This window comes from Pleurodeles waltl, chromosome 5 (genome assembly GCF_031143425.1).
Source record: "Pleurodeles waltl isolate 20211129_DDA chromosome 5, aPleWal1.hap1.20221129, whole genome shotgun sequence".
Taxonomy (NCBI): domain Eukaryota; kingdom Metazoa; phylum Chordata; class Amphibia; order Caudata; family Salamandridae; genus Pleurodeles; species Pleurodeles waltl.
The window spans coordinates 277,787,668-277,811,212 of NC_090444.1; the positions used below are offsets into that span (position 1 = coordinate 277,787,668).

Here is a 23,545-nt window from a genome sequence, read left to right on the forward strand (position 1 = left end):
ACCCAAAAATGAGATATGTTGCCTCATATAACTCTCTGAGTTGGGCAGGGGTCACTCCAGCTCCCGAAAACAGGCATGGAGTTGACCCAGGCGCAGGTTCCGCAGAAGGAGGCTTAAAGCAGTGATGCTCCCTCATCTTGTTGGTCGACAGATGAGGAGAAGCCGAAGAGAGCTTTGTTTTCTTGGATTCCTTCTTGGGCCTCGACTTAATTGATGGCCCGAGGACTTGGAGCAGGACGACAATGACTTCAGACTCAGGGACTGATCTCAGGACCTTCCTCTCGACTGAGATCTCGACTTGGGCACAGTCAAGCTCCGACCTGCCCTCCACTTTAGGGAACGCTTCCTCAACACGATTTCAGGTTTGGTTGCGCTCAAGACACCAAAGAGGCATAAGGTGCAGGTCCATCATGAACACTGCCTGATGACAGGACCCACAGGTCTTGAATCCTGTCTTCCTAAAAGACATCCCTTGACGCACCAGGAGTAAACCTCGAAAAATACTTGACAGAAAGTTGAAAAAAGAAAATAACAAATTGACTCTTCAGATCAGTGCTTAGCTGGCGCTGAAGGAGAACTGACATCAGCTTGCCTGGGAGGCGCTTATGTAGGACCTGCGATGTCATATCTGGCACAGGCAACGCTGACGACGAACACAGGGACAATCGACACCACCTAACGGCACACAGGGGTACTACTTATGAAAATCTTCTGCATCCAGTCTGATGCCTGGGAACAATTCAAGGGTAAGGCATGTACAGCTAGAAGTCTCTATCAGATACAAGAGGTGCCAACTGGGGATATCTGGTCATGACTAGGACAAAGTCAAAAGTTCAGGCTGACCATGATGCACTGGCTACATAGAGCCCATAGGGCTTGCTGAACAAGAGTACCTTACTCCTGGTTGAGTCAACGTTGAGATGCATGGAGTAGAAGCAATGAGTTGGTGTCGATCCCTGCAGTGGCAGCTACAAGTCGATCCTTTTCCACACAGTAGCGAAGATGCAGCGATTTTCTCCATGCAGCTGCAGCGATTCATTGGGTCCGAGATGTGACGATTCCAAAGTGATGCACTGAGGTCGATCTGCGCTGGAGAGGTGATGCGTTGACCCAATGGGGCCGGTGCACCAGTTCCAATCCACGCAACAGGGGCAATGCGCTGGTTACGATTTGTGCAGCAGCAGTGATGTGATGATTGGACTGGAGCAGCACTTTATACCCACTTCCAAGGGCTCAGGACTGGATTGGCACCACTTGGCAGGGCAAGACTGACAGCTGGACTTCCAAGTGCAGTAGCATGTGGATCAGAAGTCTTCTGTGTCCCTGAAAATTTAGGAAACAGGAGCCAAGACAGCAAGCCCTGGAGTCACTTTGGTTCTGGATTGGAGATGCACGTCCAGTCCTTCTCACTCCCAGGAAGGGAGGGCAGCAGGCAGCAGTTTAGCACACCAGAGTAGGAGTCCAGCAGAGTAGGAATCCAGAACAGTGGCAGTCAGCAGAAATTAGGTCAGCAAAATAGGAGGTCTAAAGGCAAAAAGTCAAGGGGAGCCACACCAAAGATGCCAGGTCTAACTGACTGGACCTGCATCTGTTGAACCCAGGATCCTAGAGTGACTCCGAGGGCCAGTTTACTGGCCTCCTCACTTGAGCCTCAGGGACAGACGGCTCCAACAACCTCAAACCCAGCATCTGGACTCTGCCACCTGTGAGTCTCTCCTGCCAAGAGGTGCCACCCTAGCCCTGGGCCCTTGGAAGCAGGCCTTAGTTGTCCTGCCAGCCTCTGTGGATACATCAGAACAGACGCCTCTCCTTTGCTGCATGGCACAACTCCGAGCAGAACTGATGCATTGCTGCTGCTATGTGGATCTGTTCTGTTGCAAAGACCCACATCACAGGTCATCACCTCATCGGAACCACTGCTGTTCAACCGGATCCTCAATGATGATACAGGACCTCGCACTGCAACCTTGCTGCGTCTCGGAAATGAGACATCACTTTGGCTGCATAATGCATTGTTGACACGGGGCCACACAACACTCCCACTATTTAAAGTACTTTGCACAGCAGACCTAACTGGGTTCCTGCAGCCGGCCCGTGCTCCATCGTGATTGGCCTGAACTTGTGACTTTGTTCCGGTCCAGCGAGAGCAGATAGCCACAGTTGGGGCTTTGTGCTTTTTGGTGCTATTTTTACTGAAAGCTTTAAACCTGCATACCTACGCTTATACTGCTTGGAGGTTTGTTGTTTTGTCCTGTTTTATTTGTTAAAAATAGCATTATTCTTTTTGTGTGGTGTCTCACTTTACTACTGTTTGAAGTATTGCACTAATACTTTACACATTACTTCTAAATTAAGACTGACTGCTATGTGAGGATTGAGCATAGATTAATTTAGGGTTGACAGGTGCCTCACCTAACTATGACTGTGGTTGCTGCTTGACCAGGACTCTCACTGCAGTCAACAACAACCCAATTTCTAAGTTGTAAAGGATTCAAGTGAGAGATGACATCAAGCAACTGGGACCAAATTCCCAATCAAGCTGTGTCACGCCAAGCACGCCTCTTTGCCACCGCCTGGAACAAACAGTACAAACCCATTGTGTTATGATTAAAACAAGTGCAGGTGAAAGGTAGAGTATTCGTGTCTGATCACGCGTCCAGCACCAAATCCTCAAACAAGCGGACCGAAGGTACCGATATCTGAAAGACAACGTCCTCTGGACCTAATATGCCTTACTGTGAATTCTATATTTGAATTTGAGAAGCCACATTTCAAGATTATGAGCATGGCACAATTAGATCAGAACTAAAATTCGGTTTCGATGAACTCCTTCACCCGGGACTGTTTATCTGTCAATGTAGATAGGCGTTTAACATAGTGTTTAGGAGAATGAAAAAGTATAATTTCAAAAACGTTTTTTTTGTTTTTTAAATTGTAAATCAAGTCGAATATCAACAACTACCACCCATCAAATAAGCCAATGCGGACACAAATAAATATTCTGGTCTTTAGTATATCAGCTTTTAGCGGTCAGGCATTTGCAGTTGAGAAGCTATGATCTGGAACTTTTTTTCCCTAGCGTTCTTTGTCTTGGAGAGTACCTACATGGCTCCTATAAGAAAATGAAAGCCTACTCGTTCGAGGTCGACTTCCGAACTTAATATCCAGAAGCATTCTCTGATTTTTAGGTGCCACTACAGCGACTTGTCCCAGCATAATATAAAGCAATCCGGTAACAAAGCACTGAGTTTAAATTGACATCATTTTGCAGCTACGTCATTTAAGAAGACTGGCAAATTAAAATATATTTTAATTACCTGCAAAAGTTTTTAATATATTCTTGATTAATTCGGATGAAGCCAGCACATTGTTGGAACGATTTTGGCCCAAGTCCTTTGACGCTTTTTATATGCTCTCGATTTATAAATGGTCCATTTTTCTCCCTCCAGTCAATTATATTTTTTGCTCTGTTTGCATTCAACCCAGCAATATGTCTAGTAAAAGGGGGAAAAGAGGATGGTTCAGATTAACACTTTATTTTCAAAACTATTTAAATGAGTGTGCATGAAATAATTATTTTATCATGACCATGTTCGCAATGCCACATGTTTAGCGACTTCAGACATTGCATTATCATTAAGGTTAATAAGCTAGCTTTCCATTTATGAAGTGCATTCTTATATGATCTTGGGCAACTTGTAACCATATTCACCATAAAGAATTATATCATATTTACTAAAAAAGACCTACTGTCCTGTAGAAAAACATAATTAACAAAATTAGGTTTAAATAAAGTGCTTTAAAAAATATTTAAACAACATTTCCTAAATAATGACAGCTTTAGCGTAGGTTTTCATTCACATGGTAAGACAAACGAAAATAAAGATGCAAATCATCATGCAAATAAATTCTCAGAAAAGAATCTCAAAATATATCTAGCATTGAGTTTAATGTTTAACTTTTTTATCATTTACTTCAAACATTGTTCTGTGCAGAACTCCCACATAGCCCACCAGAGGCATTTCATAAGGCTTGATTCTGATGTGTGATCCACGACAAGGATATAGTTATCGTTATGGGACACCTCCAAATCTGGTGGCCCAGGCTCCAGTATTGCTAGACAGTTATGACTACTGGAAGTGTTTTCGCAGCACAAGTCCTTCCCATAGTAGCAATGGTGCCGTAGCAGACAGAGTGCATTCAGAGGGTGCTGGGCAAGAGGGCCCCTGTATTAGGCATGCCACAGACAGTGGGGGGCACCCCTGTGGCCCCCAGCACTGGGTTTCTGCCAGGCTTTCCATGGCAGAGTCCCCGCCAAGGGAAGGCTGGCAGAAACAGGAGTCGTGATCAACACTGTGGTGCTGAGTTTAGCACTGCCATAGCTGACCACGAGTCCAACCGCCGTCAGTCTGGTGGGAACCATGTTCCCAGTGGTGATGGTGGTCCCCTGGAGGGCCGACCACCAGGGTTGTACTGTGGCAGTCGGACCGCCTGGAGTGTAGCGGTCTGACCGCCACCATGAGTTAAAGGACCACCAGACTTGTAATAAGACCCTAGGTCTCTGAAGTGCTTGCTTGCTTACAAGTGATACTGGCCACTGAGAGACAGCACTTGGAAACAAGCAGCCGGAACAACCCCTTTAAAAAAAAAAAAGATTACATTTGTAGCTCCACCTCTCCAGATGTGACTGCACCTACTAATTATAAATGACATGCACTTACTTATTAAAAACAGTATTCATGATTAAGATCACAATATGTTAAGAAAGTGAGCGAAAAGAATAAGGGAAATGTAAGGAACAGGATGGAACCACCTAATAATTCCTTTCATGCCCTCCACAAGCCCTGGGTCATACGTCTAATGGGGAAAATAATCAACAATGGCGACTGCAGGAATCCAGGCAGTCAGTGCTTTGTAAGACATTACAACTGCAGTGTTAGACTTAATAGCAAGTACAACCTGAATACAATGCTACTTTGCTAGAAGGCTTTTCTGGCTGGTTCTTTTGACATACCAATAAACCATGTGAAAAGTGCGATAAAGCTCTCAATTCACATACATGTTTTCAACATTGCCACAAGGTAAATGGCAAGCGAAACAGCATGAAACGTTCTGATAATGGCTTGTTGGATGTATTTACATAAGTGGACTTTTCAAGTGCATTGTGTGGTGTGTGGCATGTCCTTCAGCTTCAGGAAATATAGAAGGATGAGTGGTATTAAATAATCCTATGAATAAACATGTTAGCAGTCTTAAATAACGAACAATAATGTCAATTTTATTGATCTAATGGCTATTTTCTGCAACAAGCAAATAATGTTATATCACTGTATTCTGTGTTATTATGCAGTGAATCAAGACTTTTCCTGGGGCTAAAAGGGAGACAATTCCATCTGACGTCTCTTACTACTAACAATAACAACATATATCTTTCATAAACAGACCGAAGTGCTGGGTGATTTAGGGCAGAATCAGCCTACGGCACACAAAGCACAGCTAGACGTATCACCCATTCTACCAAGCCCTATCTCCACTTCAGGGCTACCAGCCGCTGGTGATATCTCTAGTTTGCTTTACAAGCCAAAGGCCGAATTCCAAAAAGTGCCCCCAGGGTGCAACAAGCGTTTGCACCCGCTCTGCGTGCCTCCGGGCACTCTGATATTACAGAAGGGGCCGCAGACACTTGAGCGGCCCCTTCCGTAATACAGATAGCACTGGCGCACATGTTGCGCCAGTGCTATGTCAAGAGGGCGTTCCCTCATTTGCATGGGAGGGTGGCCCCGCGCAAATGAAGGAATCCCTTTACCTCTGCGCCCGTGCCGTATTATGGAAGCAGGTCGCAAAGGTAAAAAAGCTGCCACGAGGCTCACTGACAGTACGATACAAAAATGTGGCACAGTATCAGTGCACCCCGATAGCAGCCCTCTGTAGGAAAGAAAAGTGGTTCCATGGACCCTGCAGATATCTCCCTAGAGGTGGGTGCAGTCACTTACTGCACCCACCTGTAAGGGGATCTGCAGGCAGCTGCCGCCTGCATTGTGAAAAATGGAGCGGCTTTCATAAAGCCGCTCCATATTCCATTTGAATGCGCTGCCCACAGGGCAGCACTGTCCTATGCACACGAAGCACCTGTTTTAAGGCGCGGTGTGGCGCAAACAGGGAAAGTCGCCCTATATGTAATAAGGGCCCCGGTTCAGTAATTGTTGTTTGCATTTTTAAATATATTTGAATATTTAAGTAACTACTCCATTCCTCTCATAGGGCACTGAAGCAGTGAAGTGCGCAGCAGAAAAACTCCCACAAATCTGAACTTTCCAATGAGGTATAACTGAAATTTGTTTTAAAGAGAGACAAGTTACACATCTTCTTCAAGCGCTTTGAGGCGAATGTGGGCTACCCAAGGAGAATACTCACGAAGTTCTGATTTCCAAAAACAGCGATTCTTAAGGTATCAATATTCTTTAATTTTTGCAAAAATGGCAATGCTTTTAAAAATATGGATGGTCAGGGTGTGTGATGGAATGGAGACTATACCTTAGTGGTTGTGAAATGTCACAGTGGATGTAGGGAAAAAGTGGATGACAACGTGACAATGGATAGAGCATGTGTGTGTGTGTATGGTAAGTGAAAACAAGGTGAGACAGTGATCATAGAGTGGACTGAAAGACTATGGTTAGCATGCCACTGTGTGGTTCAGTGTGAGAGTAGGGATGGGGTTGAGAGTATTGATGGGAGTAAGCTTGTCAACAGGGCACAAATATGGGTGATGGTGGCAAGAGAGTGGCTGAAAGTGAGAGACGCAGGCAGACAGCGCAAGAAAGGTCGCGATGAGATCCTTACATTAATAAGTTGATGACTTGGACATTTAGTTGAGCATTATACAAAACAATGTAACTAAAGTGAGCATAGTCTTGATGGTGTTATTGTAGGGTTCATAAAATAGTTCTACCTATACACGTGCAGTTATGTTTGAACTATCACTCATATAAAATTGGTATATTCTATAAATTTGGATTGGTACATCCCGTAACAACAAGTGAAGCTGGAGAAGGGAGACATAGATTGGCTTGAAAGCTAGTACTCTGACCCTATAAAGGCTCCCCTCACCAGTTTCAATCAGACAGACAAAGTGAGGGAGAGTCTGCTGTGAAACAATAATTAAGGCATCCTACAACAATGACCAATCAACACTTAGGCTGTGCTGATGAGAAACAAAGGAAACAAGCTTTATTCATTAAGCTGGCCTAGGATTCACCAAATTAACCCTAGGACAGCTTGGTGGGGGGTTCCTTCTGGGGTATTTACATGTGTGGATTAACCTTAGAATAAGGCAATATTCTGATAAGATGCCAATGAAAATGAGACGTAGAGCCAGATTTGTGAATGGGGAAACCTCTGAGAAGTTTGATGGTTCTGAGCAAGATGACTGGGAGGTTTAATGTTAAATCTGATAGAGACATCTAGCCTCAGATTCCTTAACTTAGAATTCTCCCCAGGCGTCAGACTGGATCCGATTTTTTTTTTCCAGCAGTACCTCTTCGCGTTGGAAGAGGGCATTGTATGACTTCATAGCGACATCATCCACCAGATGTGACGTTGATGGGGTCCATATAATGCCCTCACCGAAGCGCTAACGTCAGTTCCCTCTTTTCCACGCTTCCAATAAGGATCTGGAGTGGTTAACTTAAGGGCCGTTTTTTGGCATATGTCAAAATTTTTACATCAAAGGAACAGTGCGCCTTTTTATGTTGAGCATAAGCGTTCAACTTCATATATACTTTAGTATACTTCTTATGGCTTAAAGCAATTTCATTTGTTGGCTGCAGTGTCCTTTAAAAACTCTTGCTCGCTAGTGGTCAGTTCTGCTTTTTTCTCCCTCTTGTTTCTGTTTCAGAGCAGTGGCCAACTACTGTATTATTCCACTTTGGGTCTTTATCTGTTGCTATGACAGACTATTTTTGTTATTTCTTTGGTGCTCCCGTTTAACTGTGGGTGTTTTAGGCTGGTAGCTGCCTGCGTTTTATTGCAGCATTCTGTTCCTCCCATATCGCTGGCATTTGTTTTGGCTTTATTCCAGTTCTGTCCTCGTTTACCTCTGGCTCCTAAAATAAGCTAATTTTACAAAAGAAACAGTCGCTTAGCTCACTGCTCACGAAAGCCACAATATGCTCTTTCTGGTAGAATGTAGCTAAACCTAGAAGCAATGATGTGAAACTTGCTTAGCCTTGTATCCATCAGAGTCTCTCTCTCCATGGCCCCTCCCTGCCAGCACTCACAACATGCACAGAGGGCATTGCTTATCTCCTTTATTGGGGCCATAAATCTTCTCAGGCTGCTCTTTGAAATGTGAGGAAAGAATGCTTGCAAGAGGTTGATATAGGAAGAATAGGAATACATCACATACAAACAAACATAAGTTCCCAAATCCCAATACAAACATTTTAGGCTAGATAGTTGTAAACCAATGTAAGTAGTGAAAGGTTTAATACATGACATGTTAAAAAAGACAGACTGTGGGATCAATAGAAAAGGCAGGTCATATTTAGGACAAACAAACACTTATTACTTAGGAAACATATACACATGCTGCATTGTTAAGTTAGCTGTGCTGAAACACACAAGAGGCCCAAGCCACATTAGAATGAGGGTTTTTCTTTAAAGCTGCACCAACTGTTGCTTTCAAAATGTTCACTTAGCATGAACAGGGTGGAACAGAAGGGTGTATCCTTCCTTAGCACAGGGGTCCTAAAAACCACAAGTCATTCATATTGTGTTAAGGGGAACTGTGTAAAGGGTCAGATAAGTATTTGCAAGGGAGGGCTACCATGAGCAGCACGCAACATATAATCTCTTGTTGTGCAGAAAGATAGATATGGTGAATGACGTCACTGTAACTTGCCCACCCATGAGGCCAACAAGTGCAAGTGCTTCTTTCCAGAGGCACCTCATTACCTTATCTGTACTGCTTGTAGTTGCTTACGTAAATGCTGAACTCTTGACCACAGTTTTTTGTGGTTTTTACAGTATAAATGCTACTGGTGTTTGAACCAGAACTTTGAACTTCAGTCATGGCCTCTATGTGAGACTGTCTGTTGTTCCCAGCTGAAAATCAATTAAACTTATATTATTGTGTCAAAATGATTTGTTTTATTTTATTAACAGATTTCCCTCTAACAAGGTTTCATTCTGTTAAAAGAAAAAGAAAATACTTTTCCAGCCTTATTTTCCCATTTCTGTTCAGAAATTTACACAACGCGAGGCAGTGCAGTCATCTCATCTCTCCTCAACGGCTTGTGATTTCACACACTTGCACCTATAGCATAGTTTTTACATGGGATTAATATGATTTATGTGCTATAAATGTATGTGCCTTATTGGCCATTCAGTAATAGAAGATTCTTATATATAACTGGCAGAAGTACTATGCCTGCTTACATTTCAATCATTTTGACTTGCTTTCCAGTCCATACAATTCCACTTCACTTCACACAATTCCCCACCAAACCACATAATTCCACTCCACGACACACAAATCCTCTACACACCACATACATCCAAGACACACAACACAATTCCACATCATGCTATATAATTCAATGTCATGCCACATACATCCCATTCACCCACTCCAAAACACATACCACTCCACATAATTACACTCCATGACACACAATCCCACTCACCATAATTCCACTACACACAATACCACATAATTCCTATCCGCATAATTCCAATACACATAGCTCCACTCAAACTCCACACAATTCAAGCACACACAAATCAAAGCCAAACAATTCCACGCCACATAATTCCACTCAAACCCACATAATTCCACTCCACACAATATAATTGCAATCCACATAATATAATTCAACATCATTACACATAGTTTCAATCCAAACCACTCCACATAAATCCATACCATACAAGATAATTATACTCCAGCGCTATGAAATGTCCACACTTACAATAGCAAGGTTGCGTAACCTTGAATCTACCCCTGGCCTTTTCAATCCACTGCCAGACACTCTGAGCCCCTTTAGATCTCTTTTGTGGGTACCTGCTTTCTTCCTTTGTGAGTTTTCCATTTTTCATTTCCTACGTCTTTCCCCTTAGTGTGTTTTTCCCTATCTTGCTTGCAGAAAATGTCTGCCCACTGGCAACCAGCAGATCAAATTAAGCACTGGGTGCTGCCCCTCGTTCATCAGGTCTATGCATCTCCAGTGACTTAAGGTCATATTCTGATGAGTTACTTAGTATCCCACGATTGCCTCCCAGTAATTCCCTGGGACAAATCGCAGAGAATAACGACGGCACCACCAAGTCAAAAATTAGGAATTTAATTTATTTTCTTCTTTTATCAATAATTAAAGTGCGAGGTGCAAACAGGAAATATGGTGATGCATTCTGGCCTGAAGCTTTCAACTGGCCATAGAGTTACACAATACCAGAGTGCATTTAACACGTGAAATTCCACTCTCCACCTATTAAAATAAAACAGGCACTAGACCATTAACCTCGTGGTCACCAAATTGTCTTTCCCCAGTGGTCATTAGAGGTAGGATTATTTTCCCAAGATTCTATTCAACACCCAGTTATTTTGTGTCCCGTTCCCATTTGAATCTTGATTTTTCATTTTTATTTATATATATATATATATATATATATATATATATATATATATATATATATATATATATATACACAAAATGTCACTTACCCAGTGTACATCTGTTCGTGGCAGCATGTAGTGCTGCAGATTCACATGCTATGCACAGCTCTTCCGACATCTAGTGATCTAGTGTTGGGCTCGGAGTGTTACAAGTTGTTTTTCTTCGAAGAAGACTTTTTGGAGTCACAGGATCGAGTGACTCCTCCTCTCGGTTACAGTGCGCCTGGGCATCGACTCCATTGTTAGATTGTTTTCCTGCAAAGGGTGAAGGAAGCAGTGATAGAGTATAAGAATACAAAGAGATGTCCATGCCAATGTAAATGTATATACATATGTACAAATGTTGAACTCAAACGACTACTGGCTTCTGGGGAGGAGGGAGGGTGCATGTGAATCTGCAGCACTACATGCCACGAACAGATGTACACTAGGTAAGTGACATTTTCCGTTTGATGGCATGTGTAGCTGCAGATACACATCCTATGCATAGAATACAAAGCAGTTAGTCCTCACAAAAGCGGTGGCTAGCCTGCAGGAGTTGAAGTTGTTTGAAATAGTGTTCGTAAGACAGCTTGGCCTACAGTGGCTTGTTGCTGTGAAAAAACATCAACACAGTAGTGTTTTGTAAATCTATTAGGAGCTGACCATGTGGCTGCTTTACATATATCAACCATTGGTATGTTTCCCAAAAATGCCATTGGCACACCTTTCTTTAAGTAGAATGTTCTCCAGGAGTGATCAAAAGTTGTCTTTTTGCTTTGATGTAGCATGTTTGTATGCATCTAACAATCCATCTTGCTAAACCTTGTTTTGATATAGGATTGCCTTTATGTGGTTGTTGGAAAGCAACATAAAGATGCTTTGTTTTCTAAAATCTTTAGTTCTCTCTATATAGTACATAAGAGCTCTTTTGAGCTCTAGGGTATGAAGAGCTCTTTCTGCCACAGAGTCTGGCTGTGGAAAGAAGACTGGCAATTCCACTGTTTGGTTGATGTGAAAAGGAAATATCACTTTTGGTAGAAATTTTGGATTTGTTCTCAGTACAACTTTATGTTTGTGCACTTGGAAAAAAGGTTCTTCAAGAGTGAATGCTTGTATTTCACTAACTCTTCTGATAGCTACAAGGAAGGCGACCTTCCATGTTAAAAATTGAATTTGACAAAAGTGCATGGGTTCAAAAGGTGGTCCCGTAAGTCTGGTGAGTACGATATTTAAATTCCACGATGGAACAGGCAGTGTTCTAGCTGGAATAATGCATTTTAATCCTTCTATGAAGGCTTTGTTAATTGGAACTCTGAATAGACAAGTATGTTGAATAGTCTGTAAGTATGTAGATATTGCAGTAAGGTGTATCTTGATGGATGAGAAAGCCAAATTTGATTTTTGCAACTGAAGTAAATCGCATACAATATCTTGTATAGATGCTGTAAGTGGATCAGTGTTTTTAGATTGACAGTAGTAAACAAATCTTTTCCACTTGTTTGCGTAGCATTGTCTAGTAGTAGGTTTACGTGCATGTTTAATTACTTCCATACATTCTGGAAGAAGTTTTAGGTAACCAAATTCTATGACTTCAGGAGCCAAATTGCTAGATTGAGAGCATTGGGGTTTGGATGCCTGATTTGACCTTTGTTCTGTGTTAACAAATCTGGTCTGTTTGGGAGGTTGGAATGAGGTACTACAGACAGATCTAGGAGTGTTGTGTACCAATGCTGGTGTGCCATTGTTGGTGCTATGAGAACCATGGTGAGTGATGTTTGACGTAGTTTGCTGACTAGAAAGGGAAGGCGTGGGAGAGGGGGAAAAGAGTAAGCAAATATCCTGGACCAATTGATCCATAGAGCATTGCCCTTGGATAGGGGATGTGGGAGTCTGGATGTGAAGTTTAGGCATTTTGCGTTTTCGCTTGTTGCATATAGATCTATGTCTGGTGTTCCCCACTTTTGAAAGTACTTTTGAAGTACTTGGGAGTGAATCTCTCATTCATGTATTTGTTGGTGATTTCTGCTTAGGAGATCTGCCAGCTGATTGTCTATCCCTGGAATGTATTGTGCTAATAGATGAATGTGACTGTGAATTGCCCATTTCCATATTGTTTGGGCTAGTAGGGATAGTTGAGATGAATGTGTCCTGCCTTGTTTGGTGAGGTAATACATGGTTGTCATGTTGTCTGTTCTTATGAGAACATTCTTCTGTTTGAGAAGAGGTTGAAACGCTTTTAGGGCAAGAAATACAGCTAATTGTTATAGGTGGTTTATGTGAAGCTGTTTCTGTTTGGCATCCCATTGCCCTTGAATGATCTGATTGTTGAGGTGAGCTCCCCAACGGATCATTGATGCGTCTGTTGTGATTATGGTCTGAGGCACAGGGTCTTGAAATGACCGCCCCTTCATTAGATTGCTGCGATTCTACCACTGAAGGGACATATGTGTTTGGCGGTCGATCAACACTAGATCTTGAAGTTGACCGTGTGCCTGAGACCACTGTTGTGAGAGGCTCTGTTGTAAGGGCCTCATGTTTAGTCTTGCATGTGGAACTATGGCAATGCAAGATGCCGTCATTCCTAGAATTTTCTGGATAAATCTTACAGTATATTGTTGATTTGGCCTTATGTGTGGTATGAGATTTTGGAAAGCTTGTATCCTTTGTGTATTTGGATAAGCTAGGATAGCACCGAGGTAAGGTTGTACCTGTGCTGGTTGAAGGTGTGATTTTTGGTAATTGAGAGTGAACCCTAGCGTATGCAAGTTTTCGATCACATAATGAGTGTGTTGTTGGCACTGTGTAAAATTGCTTGCTTTTATTAGCCAATCGTCTAGATATGGAAAGATGGGGATGTGTTGTCTTATTAAGTAGGCTGCTGCTACTACTGCTAGACATTTTGTGAACACTCTTGGAGCTGTTGCTATGCCGAATGGCAACACTTTGAACTGGTAATGTTTTCCTGCTATGACGAACCTGAGGTATTTTCTGTGATCTGGATGGATGGGTATGTGGAAATACGCATCTTTGAGGTCTAAAGCAGTCATGTAATCTTGTTTTTGTAATAGTGGAATGACATCCTGCAGAGTTAGCATGTGAAAATGTTCTGACAGAATGTATAGATTGAGAGCCCTGAGGTCCAAGATGGGCCTGAGGGTACCTTCTTTTTTTGAGGATGAGGAAGTATAGTGAGTATACTCCTGTCCTTTGTTGAGAAAGTGGAACCAATTCTATTGCTTGTTTTAAAAGTAGAGATTGTACCTCTTGTTGCAACAGAACGTTGTGTTCTGGGGACAATTCGTGGTATCGTGGTGGAATGTTTGGAGTGGTGGAGATTAATTCTAGGCAATAACCATTGCAGATAATTGATAATACCCAAGTGTCTGTGGTGATATTTTGCCAATGAGAGTGGAATTAATATAGTCTTCCCCCGACAGGAGAAGTGTGGAGTGGAGGGGTGGGAAGGAAGTCACTGCTTAGGTGGTGCAGTGGCTTGCTTTGAGGTTTGGAACTTGCCTCTGTTCATGAAATATTGTCCTCTATAGGACCCTCTAAACCCTCCTCTTTGATATTGGGTTTGTTGTCCCTTCTTTGTCTGGGAGGTAGAAGCATCAAAAGACTGTGGCTTAAACCCTTCTCTAAACTGGGGGTCTGCGAAAGGAGCCTCTATATGGTGTGGTATATAATACCCCCATTGCTTTCGCAGTATTGGAGTCTTTTCTCAGTTTCTCAATAGTGGAGTCTACTTCTCAGCTGAATAGATGTTTCTTGTCAAAAGGCATATTAAGTACTGCCTGTTGAATTTCTGGTTTACAACCAGAGGAGCGTAGCCATGAATGCCTTCTAATAGTAATGGCAGTATTAACACTCCTTACGGCTGTATTGGCAGCATCAAGGGCAGACCTTATCTGGTTATTGCTTATAGCCTGTCCCTCTTCTACAACCTGTTGTGCTCTCTTTTCATGCTCCTTTGGAAGGTGCTGTATAAGATCTTGCATCTCGTCCCAATGAGGCCTGTCATATCTGGCTAGAAGTGCCTGAGAATTGGCAATTCTCCATTGGTTAGCCGCTTGTGTGGCAACTCTTTTGCCAGCTGCATCAAATTTCTTACTTTCCTTATCAGGAAGAGGTGCACCTCCTGATGACTGTCTGTTTGCTCTTTTCCTAGCCACGCTGACTACCACTGAGTATGGAGGAACCTGATGTGTGATATAGTCTGGGTCGTTAGGGGCAGGCTTATATTTTTTGTCAATTCTAGGGGTGATGACTCTAGCTTTGACAGGCTCATTAAAAATTTGCTCAGCATGTTTAACCATTCCAGGCAACATTGGGAGACACTGGTACCTGGAGTGAGTGGAAGAGAGTGTGTTAAATAGAAAGTCTTCTTCCAGGGGTTCAGAATGCATAAGCACTCCATGATAAGCCGCTGCCCTAGAGGCTACTTGGGTGTAGGCAGTACTGTCTTCTGGAGGAGAAGGTTTTAAATGGGTAGAGGTCTGGATCATTGCCTGGAATGAGATCAGGGTCATAGAGATCCCATGGGTCTAATGTATCTCCATATGAATATTATGATTGTGTTGGAGAAGGCTATGGTGGTGGACTGTTGTGAGGTGAAAAAGAAAGCTGTGGAGAGTGAGGAGGAGAAGTAGGGAGAGGTGCTGGTTTCTCCTTTTGTTTCTTCACTTTTGCTGGTGGTTGAACAGAGTCTAACTCCTCTTGAAAAGCCAGCTTTCTCTTAGTGTTTAAAGGAGGTGCAGTGATGATTCATCTAGTCGTCTTATGTATATGGATTCTCGATTGTCTTTCATCCATAACCTCTAATATTGGCTCAATCTCAGTCTCTTCTTCAGAAGCTTTGTGAGATTCCTGGATGGGCTTTAAGATTTGCTTTAATTTTCTCGAAAGTCCTTGTTCCTCTGTGTATGAGGATTTTTTCAGCTCCGAAGTTTGGATCTTTTTCGGTCCAGAAAAAGTAGTCGGTTGTTTCGGCTGCGAAACTGAGTGTCGCATTTTCGACTCCGAGGAATAAGGTTGTTTTCTGGAGTCTGAGGTGGAAGGTTTAACCAATTTACTCGACTCCGAAGTGGACAGAGGAGTGGCCTTTTTTGGCACCGACCCCGGAGGTCAGTCGCCAACAGTCTTTTTTCAGGCCGAACCATGGCCTTCTGGCAGTGGTGTACCCAAGGCCTTCGGATGTTTTTTATGTAATGGTGTAGGGGCCATGCTGGCCAGCTGTGATGGGTCTATCGTCTTCCAATTTTTGTTTGGAGTCGGTGTCTCGGATGGAGACTGCTGTCTGGGCCTGCTGTTACTCCATGACGTCGAGATGTTCAGTGTTTTTTACGCCATTTCTAGTCTTCGGGCCCTGCGATCTCTCAAGGTCTTCTATGATCGAAACAATCGACAGGCTTCGCAATCTTCCTCTCGATGGTCTGTAGAAAGGCACAAATTACAAATCAAGTGTTGGTCTGTATATGGGTACTTCATGTGGCACCGAGGGCAGAAACAAAATGGCGTCTAATCCATCAGGCTTTCCACGTGGTAGGCCCAAAAAGGCCTGAGTCGGGCACACGCATACCGAAGGGCGAAATGAAGGTTCCGACGGTACTATCGGTTGAATGCCAGATGGGAAACGCGATTGAAACAATACCGATGAATACGTAGGTTTTCTGCGGTTTTCCGATTAGAAATCTCAGAGCGGGAGGAAACACGTCCGAACCCGACAGTGGAAAAAAAACGATCTAACAATGGAGTCAATGCCCATGCGCACTGTCACCGAGAGGAGAAGTCACTCGATCCCGTGACTCCAAAAAGACTTCTTCAAAGAAAAACAACTTGTAACACTCCGAGCCCAACACTAGATGTTGGAAGAGATATGCATAGCATGTGTATCTGCAGCTACATATGCCATCGAACATATATGTGTGTGTGTATATATATATATATATATATATATATATATATATATATATATGTTTGTGGTTACGTATCTCCCCGTTAAATGTCTTTTTAAGCTCTTTCATGGCTGGAACGTTTGTTTTACAGCTGAGTGTAGTTTGTGTTTTAACGGCCCAGACTGTCATAGTATTGCAGTTGGCCTGCCAGGCCTGAAAATGTGTAAGGCACTACGCCCTCTAGGGGTTACATATATGGTTACATATATGCTTACACTGCATTACTTTCTGCCATTCTGTTTTCATGTCGTTATGCCCTCTAGGGCCTGACTATATGGTTACACGACCATGGGCCATATGTATAAACACATTTTCTCATAGACATAGAATGGATAAAAACCTTTGATACATCTGGCCCTATGTTTCTTACAAATGCTATTCTCATTACGGTGTCTTCAAGGGGTTGTTCTGAGCATTACAGTCAAGATACTACAATATTTGCTGCACTCGGAAACTTTCTCCATAATGCTTTGTGGGGAATTCCTTTACAATAAATTTTTGCCCATAGCTCACTGTGTTGTGGTCCTAGGACAATGTGACCACCATCAAAATGTTCAGCACAACACACTCTGTCTAGGGCATCTCTGTGTCCCCACACTAGTATGGGGACCCAAAATAATACCCCTCCACCCAAACAGTCAGTGCCTTTTTAAGTTCTCTCATGGCTGGAACTTTTGTTTTACACCTAGGCGTAGTTTGTTTTTTAAGGGCCTTGTTTGTAATAATATTCTAGTAGGCCTGCTAGGCCTAAAAATGTGCAAATCACTAAGCGCTCTAGGGGCTATATATATGTTTACACTACATTACGTTCTGCCATTCTGTGTTCAAGTGGTTATGCCCTTTAGGGGCTGACTATGGGGTTACATGACAATGTTTCTTACAAATGTGATTTTTATAGTGATGCCCTCAAATGGCTGTTCTGAGCATTACAGTCAAGACACTACAATATTCGCTACACTTGGAAACTTGCCCCATAAAGCTTTGTGGGGAATTCCTTTTACAAAACATTTTTGCCCATAACTCACCGCACAATATGCTCTTTCTGTCTATGTCATCTCTGGATCCCCACACTAGATTGGGGGAATCCAAAATAATAATATAAAAAATATAATAAGTAATGGCAATATTTTCATTTTTTGCTAAAGCCAGAGGAAGAAGGTAAATAGAAGTGCTTTAGTTATATGCAGGGCCACTGGTATTATGTGGCAGAGAGGTCTGAATTATGCGGCAGGGTTGACCAATTTATGTGGCAAGAAAAGTCCAGTTATGCATTTACAACTCCAACAGCTCTAACTCAAGCAACTGTGAGATCTATTGCATTGCAAATGCTTGTTTATTATGTCCTCGGGGTACAAACCTTGTGGGTCCTTTGGCAGGTAGATGTCAGACGCAGACCCCAGACCCATACACTGTTTGTATTTTGTGCCTTGGGGAGCACCACAACTCCAAGGATTGCAGGAACAGTGCACGAAGATCCTGGTGGTGCAACTCACAGAGGTCCTGCGTTATGATCGGTCTCGTCTAAGGTCCAGAGAGCGATCGCAAGATTGATACAGGAGCTGTTCCTGTAAATGTGTCACCAGCAACGTTGAAGGGTATGATGTCAAAACACTAGCGGCCGAAGTCGCACCACCCCGACATCGTTGCAAAAGTCCTGCGTTTCCGACACCTTCTCCGAGCCTTTGGCTGAGGAGTTGCCGCAAGAGTCCACCCATGCCTCCCTGCTTTCCCTGGAGCCGTGGGAGACTCTGCACAAGATGCAGGACTACTGTAATTCCCTCCATGCCATCTTTGGTCCCATACTAATGCGCCTTCGAGCCCAAAGGAGGTGGGACATGTCCTACCTGAATCCATGCCATGGGCTTGCTCTCTGGGTCAGTTAGGCCCTCTGGATCCATCCTCAGATCCGTGCAGGGTATGGTGCACAGTCCCTCAGTGTTTCCAGGTGCGATGGCGGAGTTCGATCATCCGACACAGACATTGATGCTGCTGATCGACGATGAGCCAATCACCCTCTTTGATTCAGAGACGAAGCCACATCGACGCCGGACAGCGTCAGGTGCGGTGACAGTGGTGCCTTCCAGTTCAGAAACCTTCCCTCCTCCTTCTAAACCACCCCTTGTTGTTTTTCCTACAGTGAAACAAGCTTTTGAAAGTGAAGGAGAGCAACTGGGGTTTAGGAACCCCATGGGCGAGACTGTTCAGCCTTCTCTAGAGGATAGTTGGCTGACAGAGCTGGGTGATGCTAGTGGCCTTCAGTCCTTGCCTGCTTCGGACCTCCTTTCCCCCCTCTCAGCCTTGCCACAGAGGTGAGATCATCCTTTGCTGAGCTGCTGAAGAGGGCAGCTGTGGTCCTAGACTTGCAGCTCCCCTTTGTGGAGGTGACCACTGACCCCTTGATAACAGTGCTTCACCAGGGGCAAACAGAAGTAGAGCCTGTGCTCCCCTATAGTGAAGCACTGTGTGACCTGTTATCAAGGGCCTGTGCTAATCCCGCTATGTGGGCCTCTGTGAACCGATCTATAATCCATTGACACCAGCCCACCCCCTGGGACCCAACTTGTCTCTTCCGGCACACGACTCCATGAGGTTTTGTGGTACAGGCTGATCCCAGTGTCCTCCTTAACGTTCCTTCAGACAGGGAGTCCACATGGCTGGCAAAGTGTGGAAGAAACATTTTCTCCTCAGCTAATTCAGCCTTGGGGTCAATAAATACTGCACGTGTTCTGTGCCCCTTTTACCATGCGCTGTGGGATTCGGTGGCACGCCTGCTGCATTCGCTTCCGGACAAGACCCAGAGCGCACTCGCCCAAAGTCTCCAGGATTGATGAGAGGTAGCTAAGTTTGTAATAAAAAGTGGTCTGGATACCACTGACGTGGGTCCCTTGCTCACTGTGCCACAGGATTCAAGCAAACCAAGCTGATGAAGGGTGATACCTTGAAACCGGTCCTAGGATGCTTGTTTCCGGTCCAGGGATGACCTGGCTTGGCAGTTTGGGCTGGACTGTTCCCATGGGGAACAGGATCAAGACTGATTTGCATATGGCTGGGTCCAAACTGGGGTGGCATGATGAACAAAAGAACGATGGATTAAACCCAGATCTGTGACTGGGGGTGAGTATTTGAAAAGTTTCAACCCTCCGTCCATCATTCTTTTGTGTTGCAACAGTGGCCCTAAGTAGGAAGGGTATGCCCAGACGTGGGTCCCTTGCTCACTGTGCCACTGGATTCAAACTAGCCTAGCTGATGAAGGGTGATATCCTGAAACCGGTCCTAGGATGCTTGTTTCCGGTCCAGGGAGGACCTGCCCTAGCAGTTCGGGCTAGGCTGTTCCCAGGGGGAACAGCAACAAAACTGATTTGCATATGGCTGGGTCCAAACTGGGGTGGCATGGTGAGCAAAAGAACAATGGATTAAACCCAGATCTGTGACTGGGGGTGAGTGTTTGAAAAGTTTCAACACTCCGTCCATCATCCTTTTGTGTTGCTATAGGGCTTGTTTGGTAGCACTGAGCCGTCATGCCTAGCTACGCCACTCTAGCTTTTAGGAGGCTGTCCAAACCACCCCTGAGGACATGACCTTCGATGGTGCTCCCCTGTTCAACACAGATGCTGGTTCTACATTGCAACACTTTAGGGACAATCGGGGTGTAAGAGACTCTTAAATATGTCTATTACAGTACTTACAGACGGACCCATACCAGAGTGGGATCCTATACTTCCTTTTGAGAGCAAGTTTCAGCTTCCCTTTTTTCGCTACATCTGATCTATTCCACCTTCCGGCGTAGTGTTCCCGCCAATTGTTCAGGTATTTCTATTATTTCTTAAGGTCTGTCAATGACAGCTTTTTGCTTCCGCTATCTGGGAGGTATTTTTTCTTGTGGCCCTCTGAGAGTTTAACACCTAATGGCTCAGGGTTATTTCTTCTCTGAAGACAAACTTCAAGCCCAAGAGATAGTTACCTGTATGGTGTGTTCCCTGCTCTGTGTGGATCATCTTCTGTATGCCTTATAGGCATTACTAAGTAAATTTATGGAACTTTGTATTCCTTATAGGGAGCTTATAATTTAAATTTCCTGGGAGCCTTTGTGCATGGCTCACTGCTTTGCACAAAAGCCTATGTACGGTAACTCTCTCATTTCTATTTGCTTTGATCTTTAAGCATTACTTATGCTTCTCTTTCTAGAGTTGTTCTACTTCTCCTGAGAGTCTTTTAATTTCCCATGCAGAGCAGTGGGCCAAGTGGTAGTACCATTCTCCACATCTGTGCATCCTGCACTTTTTTAGTGAGCTGCTCTCGCTATACTGTAGCAGCATGGGCTCTTGCCACTGGTCGCTCCGGCACTAGTGGTACACTGATTCAAATTCCTTCTTGTGTTCTTTATATTTACATTTTTGTCTACATTCCTAGCCTGTGCGGGTGAAGCTTGTGGCATTCTTCTCTTGTGCCGCTGGTCTTGTTGTCATTACACTGACTTACCCGCAAGGAGATGCGTGATACTTACTTATTGCTTAGATGCAAGATCCCTTAACTTTGCGGCTACAGGCATCTCTTGTGCAAGAGCCCACACACCACCCAGGGCCTCAAGATGTCTAAAACTATAATCCTAAGGCGCCGTCATGTAGCCATCTTCTGTGCTGATGACTATCTTTCATCTTATGGTGGATACCTGGCTGTTTACGCATGCTCCTTGAACATTATTGACTTATTGGGATTAGTTTGTAGTGGGGATTGGTTTCTCCCTTCCGACAGTCTCCCTGGTCGGTTGCTTTCACTCTGTTCTACAGGGTGTCATAATATTTCTAGCCCTTCGGGGTAGTTAGAATGCTTCTGTGTTATTGTTAGGGTTTCTTACTTCATAAGGGAATATTTCCCTCTTGCTGTGCACCTCACTTCCTTCGGAAGATACCCATATACATTAGTATAATGAAGGCAGTAAGCTTGTTTTGTCTTATACCTTCTGGTGATTTAAATGTCTCCTATTTCTTGTAGGGACATTATTTCCTATAATCAACAACTGTTGCTTTTCTATAGGTTGCAACTCCTTCGTACCTGTTCAAAGCCTTCTGTGTGTTGTCCTCTATTTCCCTTTGACTTTCTTGTAAGTCCAAGTTGTGGCTTGTTTTTTCTATACTAGCAAGGTTTTTTCTTTCACACCTACTGTCTTCTTTTGAGTTTATGTTGTCAATGACCTGACTATGGGCTACTCAGTCAATTGGCATTGGTTAAATGCTTTGGCAGCTTTTACTTTGCTGGGGTGTGTGATGTCCTGTACACTTTCCATCCTCATATATTAGTGCTATCCTGCTGATTATTCAACTCAATCCTCATATATATATTTATTACACCATCATAGTGGCAACTTCTTTCTATGGCCGATATACGTATATTTCAATGTTTTCTCTATGAGAGAAGAGTTCATTTACAGAGCAGGTTTAGCTATAATAATGGCGTTCTATGGCAAAGAGCTCTAGCTCAGTGGCATTAACTTTTGACTCTAGTCCCCCAAGTACCGGCCAAACATGGGTTCAGATCCCACCATGGGAGCAAGTAGTTTTTATGTTTATATTGTCTGTTGTCTTCCAACACATTTTTGTCCCACTGCCATGGGTAACGCTATCCCATACTTTTCAATGCCTTTATGACTTTATTATTCTGTGATCCTTCCCACAGTTCTTGTGGTGTGGCGTATGTTTTTACTCACCTTAATCCCTAAGAGTATCCATCTCCTTTTTTCTAGACCAGCTTGTTCTAGTCAGTGACTTTTAGTAGGTTCAGTCACAACCTGCATTAAAAGCTGCTAAACATTGGCCAAGAAGCAACCCCCCCCCAAGGGCTTGCATGCTCATTCTACCAGAGTCAAATCCCAGGACAGTGCATTAGAATGCGGAGCTCCGGTCCTGGATATCTTCCAGGCAGCAACGTGGGCTTTCCTGTACACGTTTACATAACTTTACCATCTGGACAGTCAGGTCCATTGTGGCATTTTGCCCATTCAGTCCTGCAGGACTTCCTTGATGGAAATTTGTCCACAGAACCACCTCCGGGGATGGTATTGCTTTGGTATCTAATTCTAAGGTAAGGAATCTGCGGCTAGAAGTCTATATCGGATGAACACGTTACTTACCTTTGGTAATGCCTTATCCACAGATTCCTTCCAACCCTTCCATCCTCCCCGCTCTGTGGACAGATATCTTAGGCTAAGGATGCTCTGTTTCAGGACCCTAGTTTGCACAAACTAGTGTCAGTGGACTTCATGGCTTTGTGCTCCTGGCATGAAAAGTCATCAAAAAGTAACTGACGTTCGCTCACCAAGAAGGCACCTATGTTGGTGACTGCATCATACCTTTACTGCGGACGATGCTGACGATGTCACAAAAATACCTTTCTTTGCATTAAGATACCTTCATTGGGAGTTCGTAATTAATTGACACTATCATGTCTCTTTCTTGCCACACTGTTTCCATAGGCAGTTTCTATAAGTGGCTCTATGTTTTTGCCGTAGAAAACAGTCACGAAAGAAACTGACACCAGCGCATCACAGAGGGGTTTATATGGACTCAGTCAACGTCACAACAGCTGGATGACGTTGCTATAGAGCATGGGTACTCACAAACTTTTTCTCGGGGGCCAAAATTGCAGTATGGTTTGCGGCCGAGGGCCGCACTGAAGTGACAGCGGGGGCGGGGCTTAGAGGGGGCGGGGCTTAGAGGGGGAACAACCACCCCACCCCCTTTTTCAAAACAATGCCCCTACCCCAGTAACACACACAGCGCCATCTGCTCTCACCCCTACCCCAGTAACACACACAGCGCCATCTGCTCTCACCCCTACCCCAGTAACACACACTACGCCATCTGCACACAGCGCCATCTGCTCCCACCCCTACCCCAGTAACACACACAGCGCCATCTGCTCTCACCCCTACCCCAGTAAC

General features: G+C 43.9%; 1 protein-coding gene across 2 annotated transcripts in view; it reads right to left on the reverse strand.

Annotated features, from left to right (window-relative positions):
- SRBD1 (S1 RNA binding domain 1) overlaps nucleotides 1-23,545 on the reverse strand; it is a 759,215-nt gene that overhangs the window by 148,403 nt on the left and 587,267 nt on the right. For both annotated transcript variants that reach the window (XM_069234013.1, XM_069234012.1), the window contains exon 19: nucleotides 3,318-3,494. In XM_069234013.1, coding sequence (XP_069090114.1) covers nucleotides 3,318-3,494 — 177 coding nt within the window. The remainder of the gene's footprint in view (nucleotides 1-3,317; nucleotides 3,495-23,545) is intronic.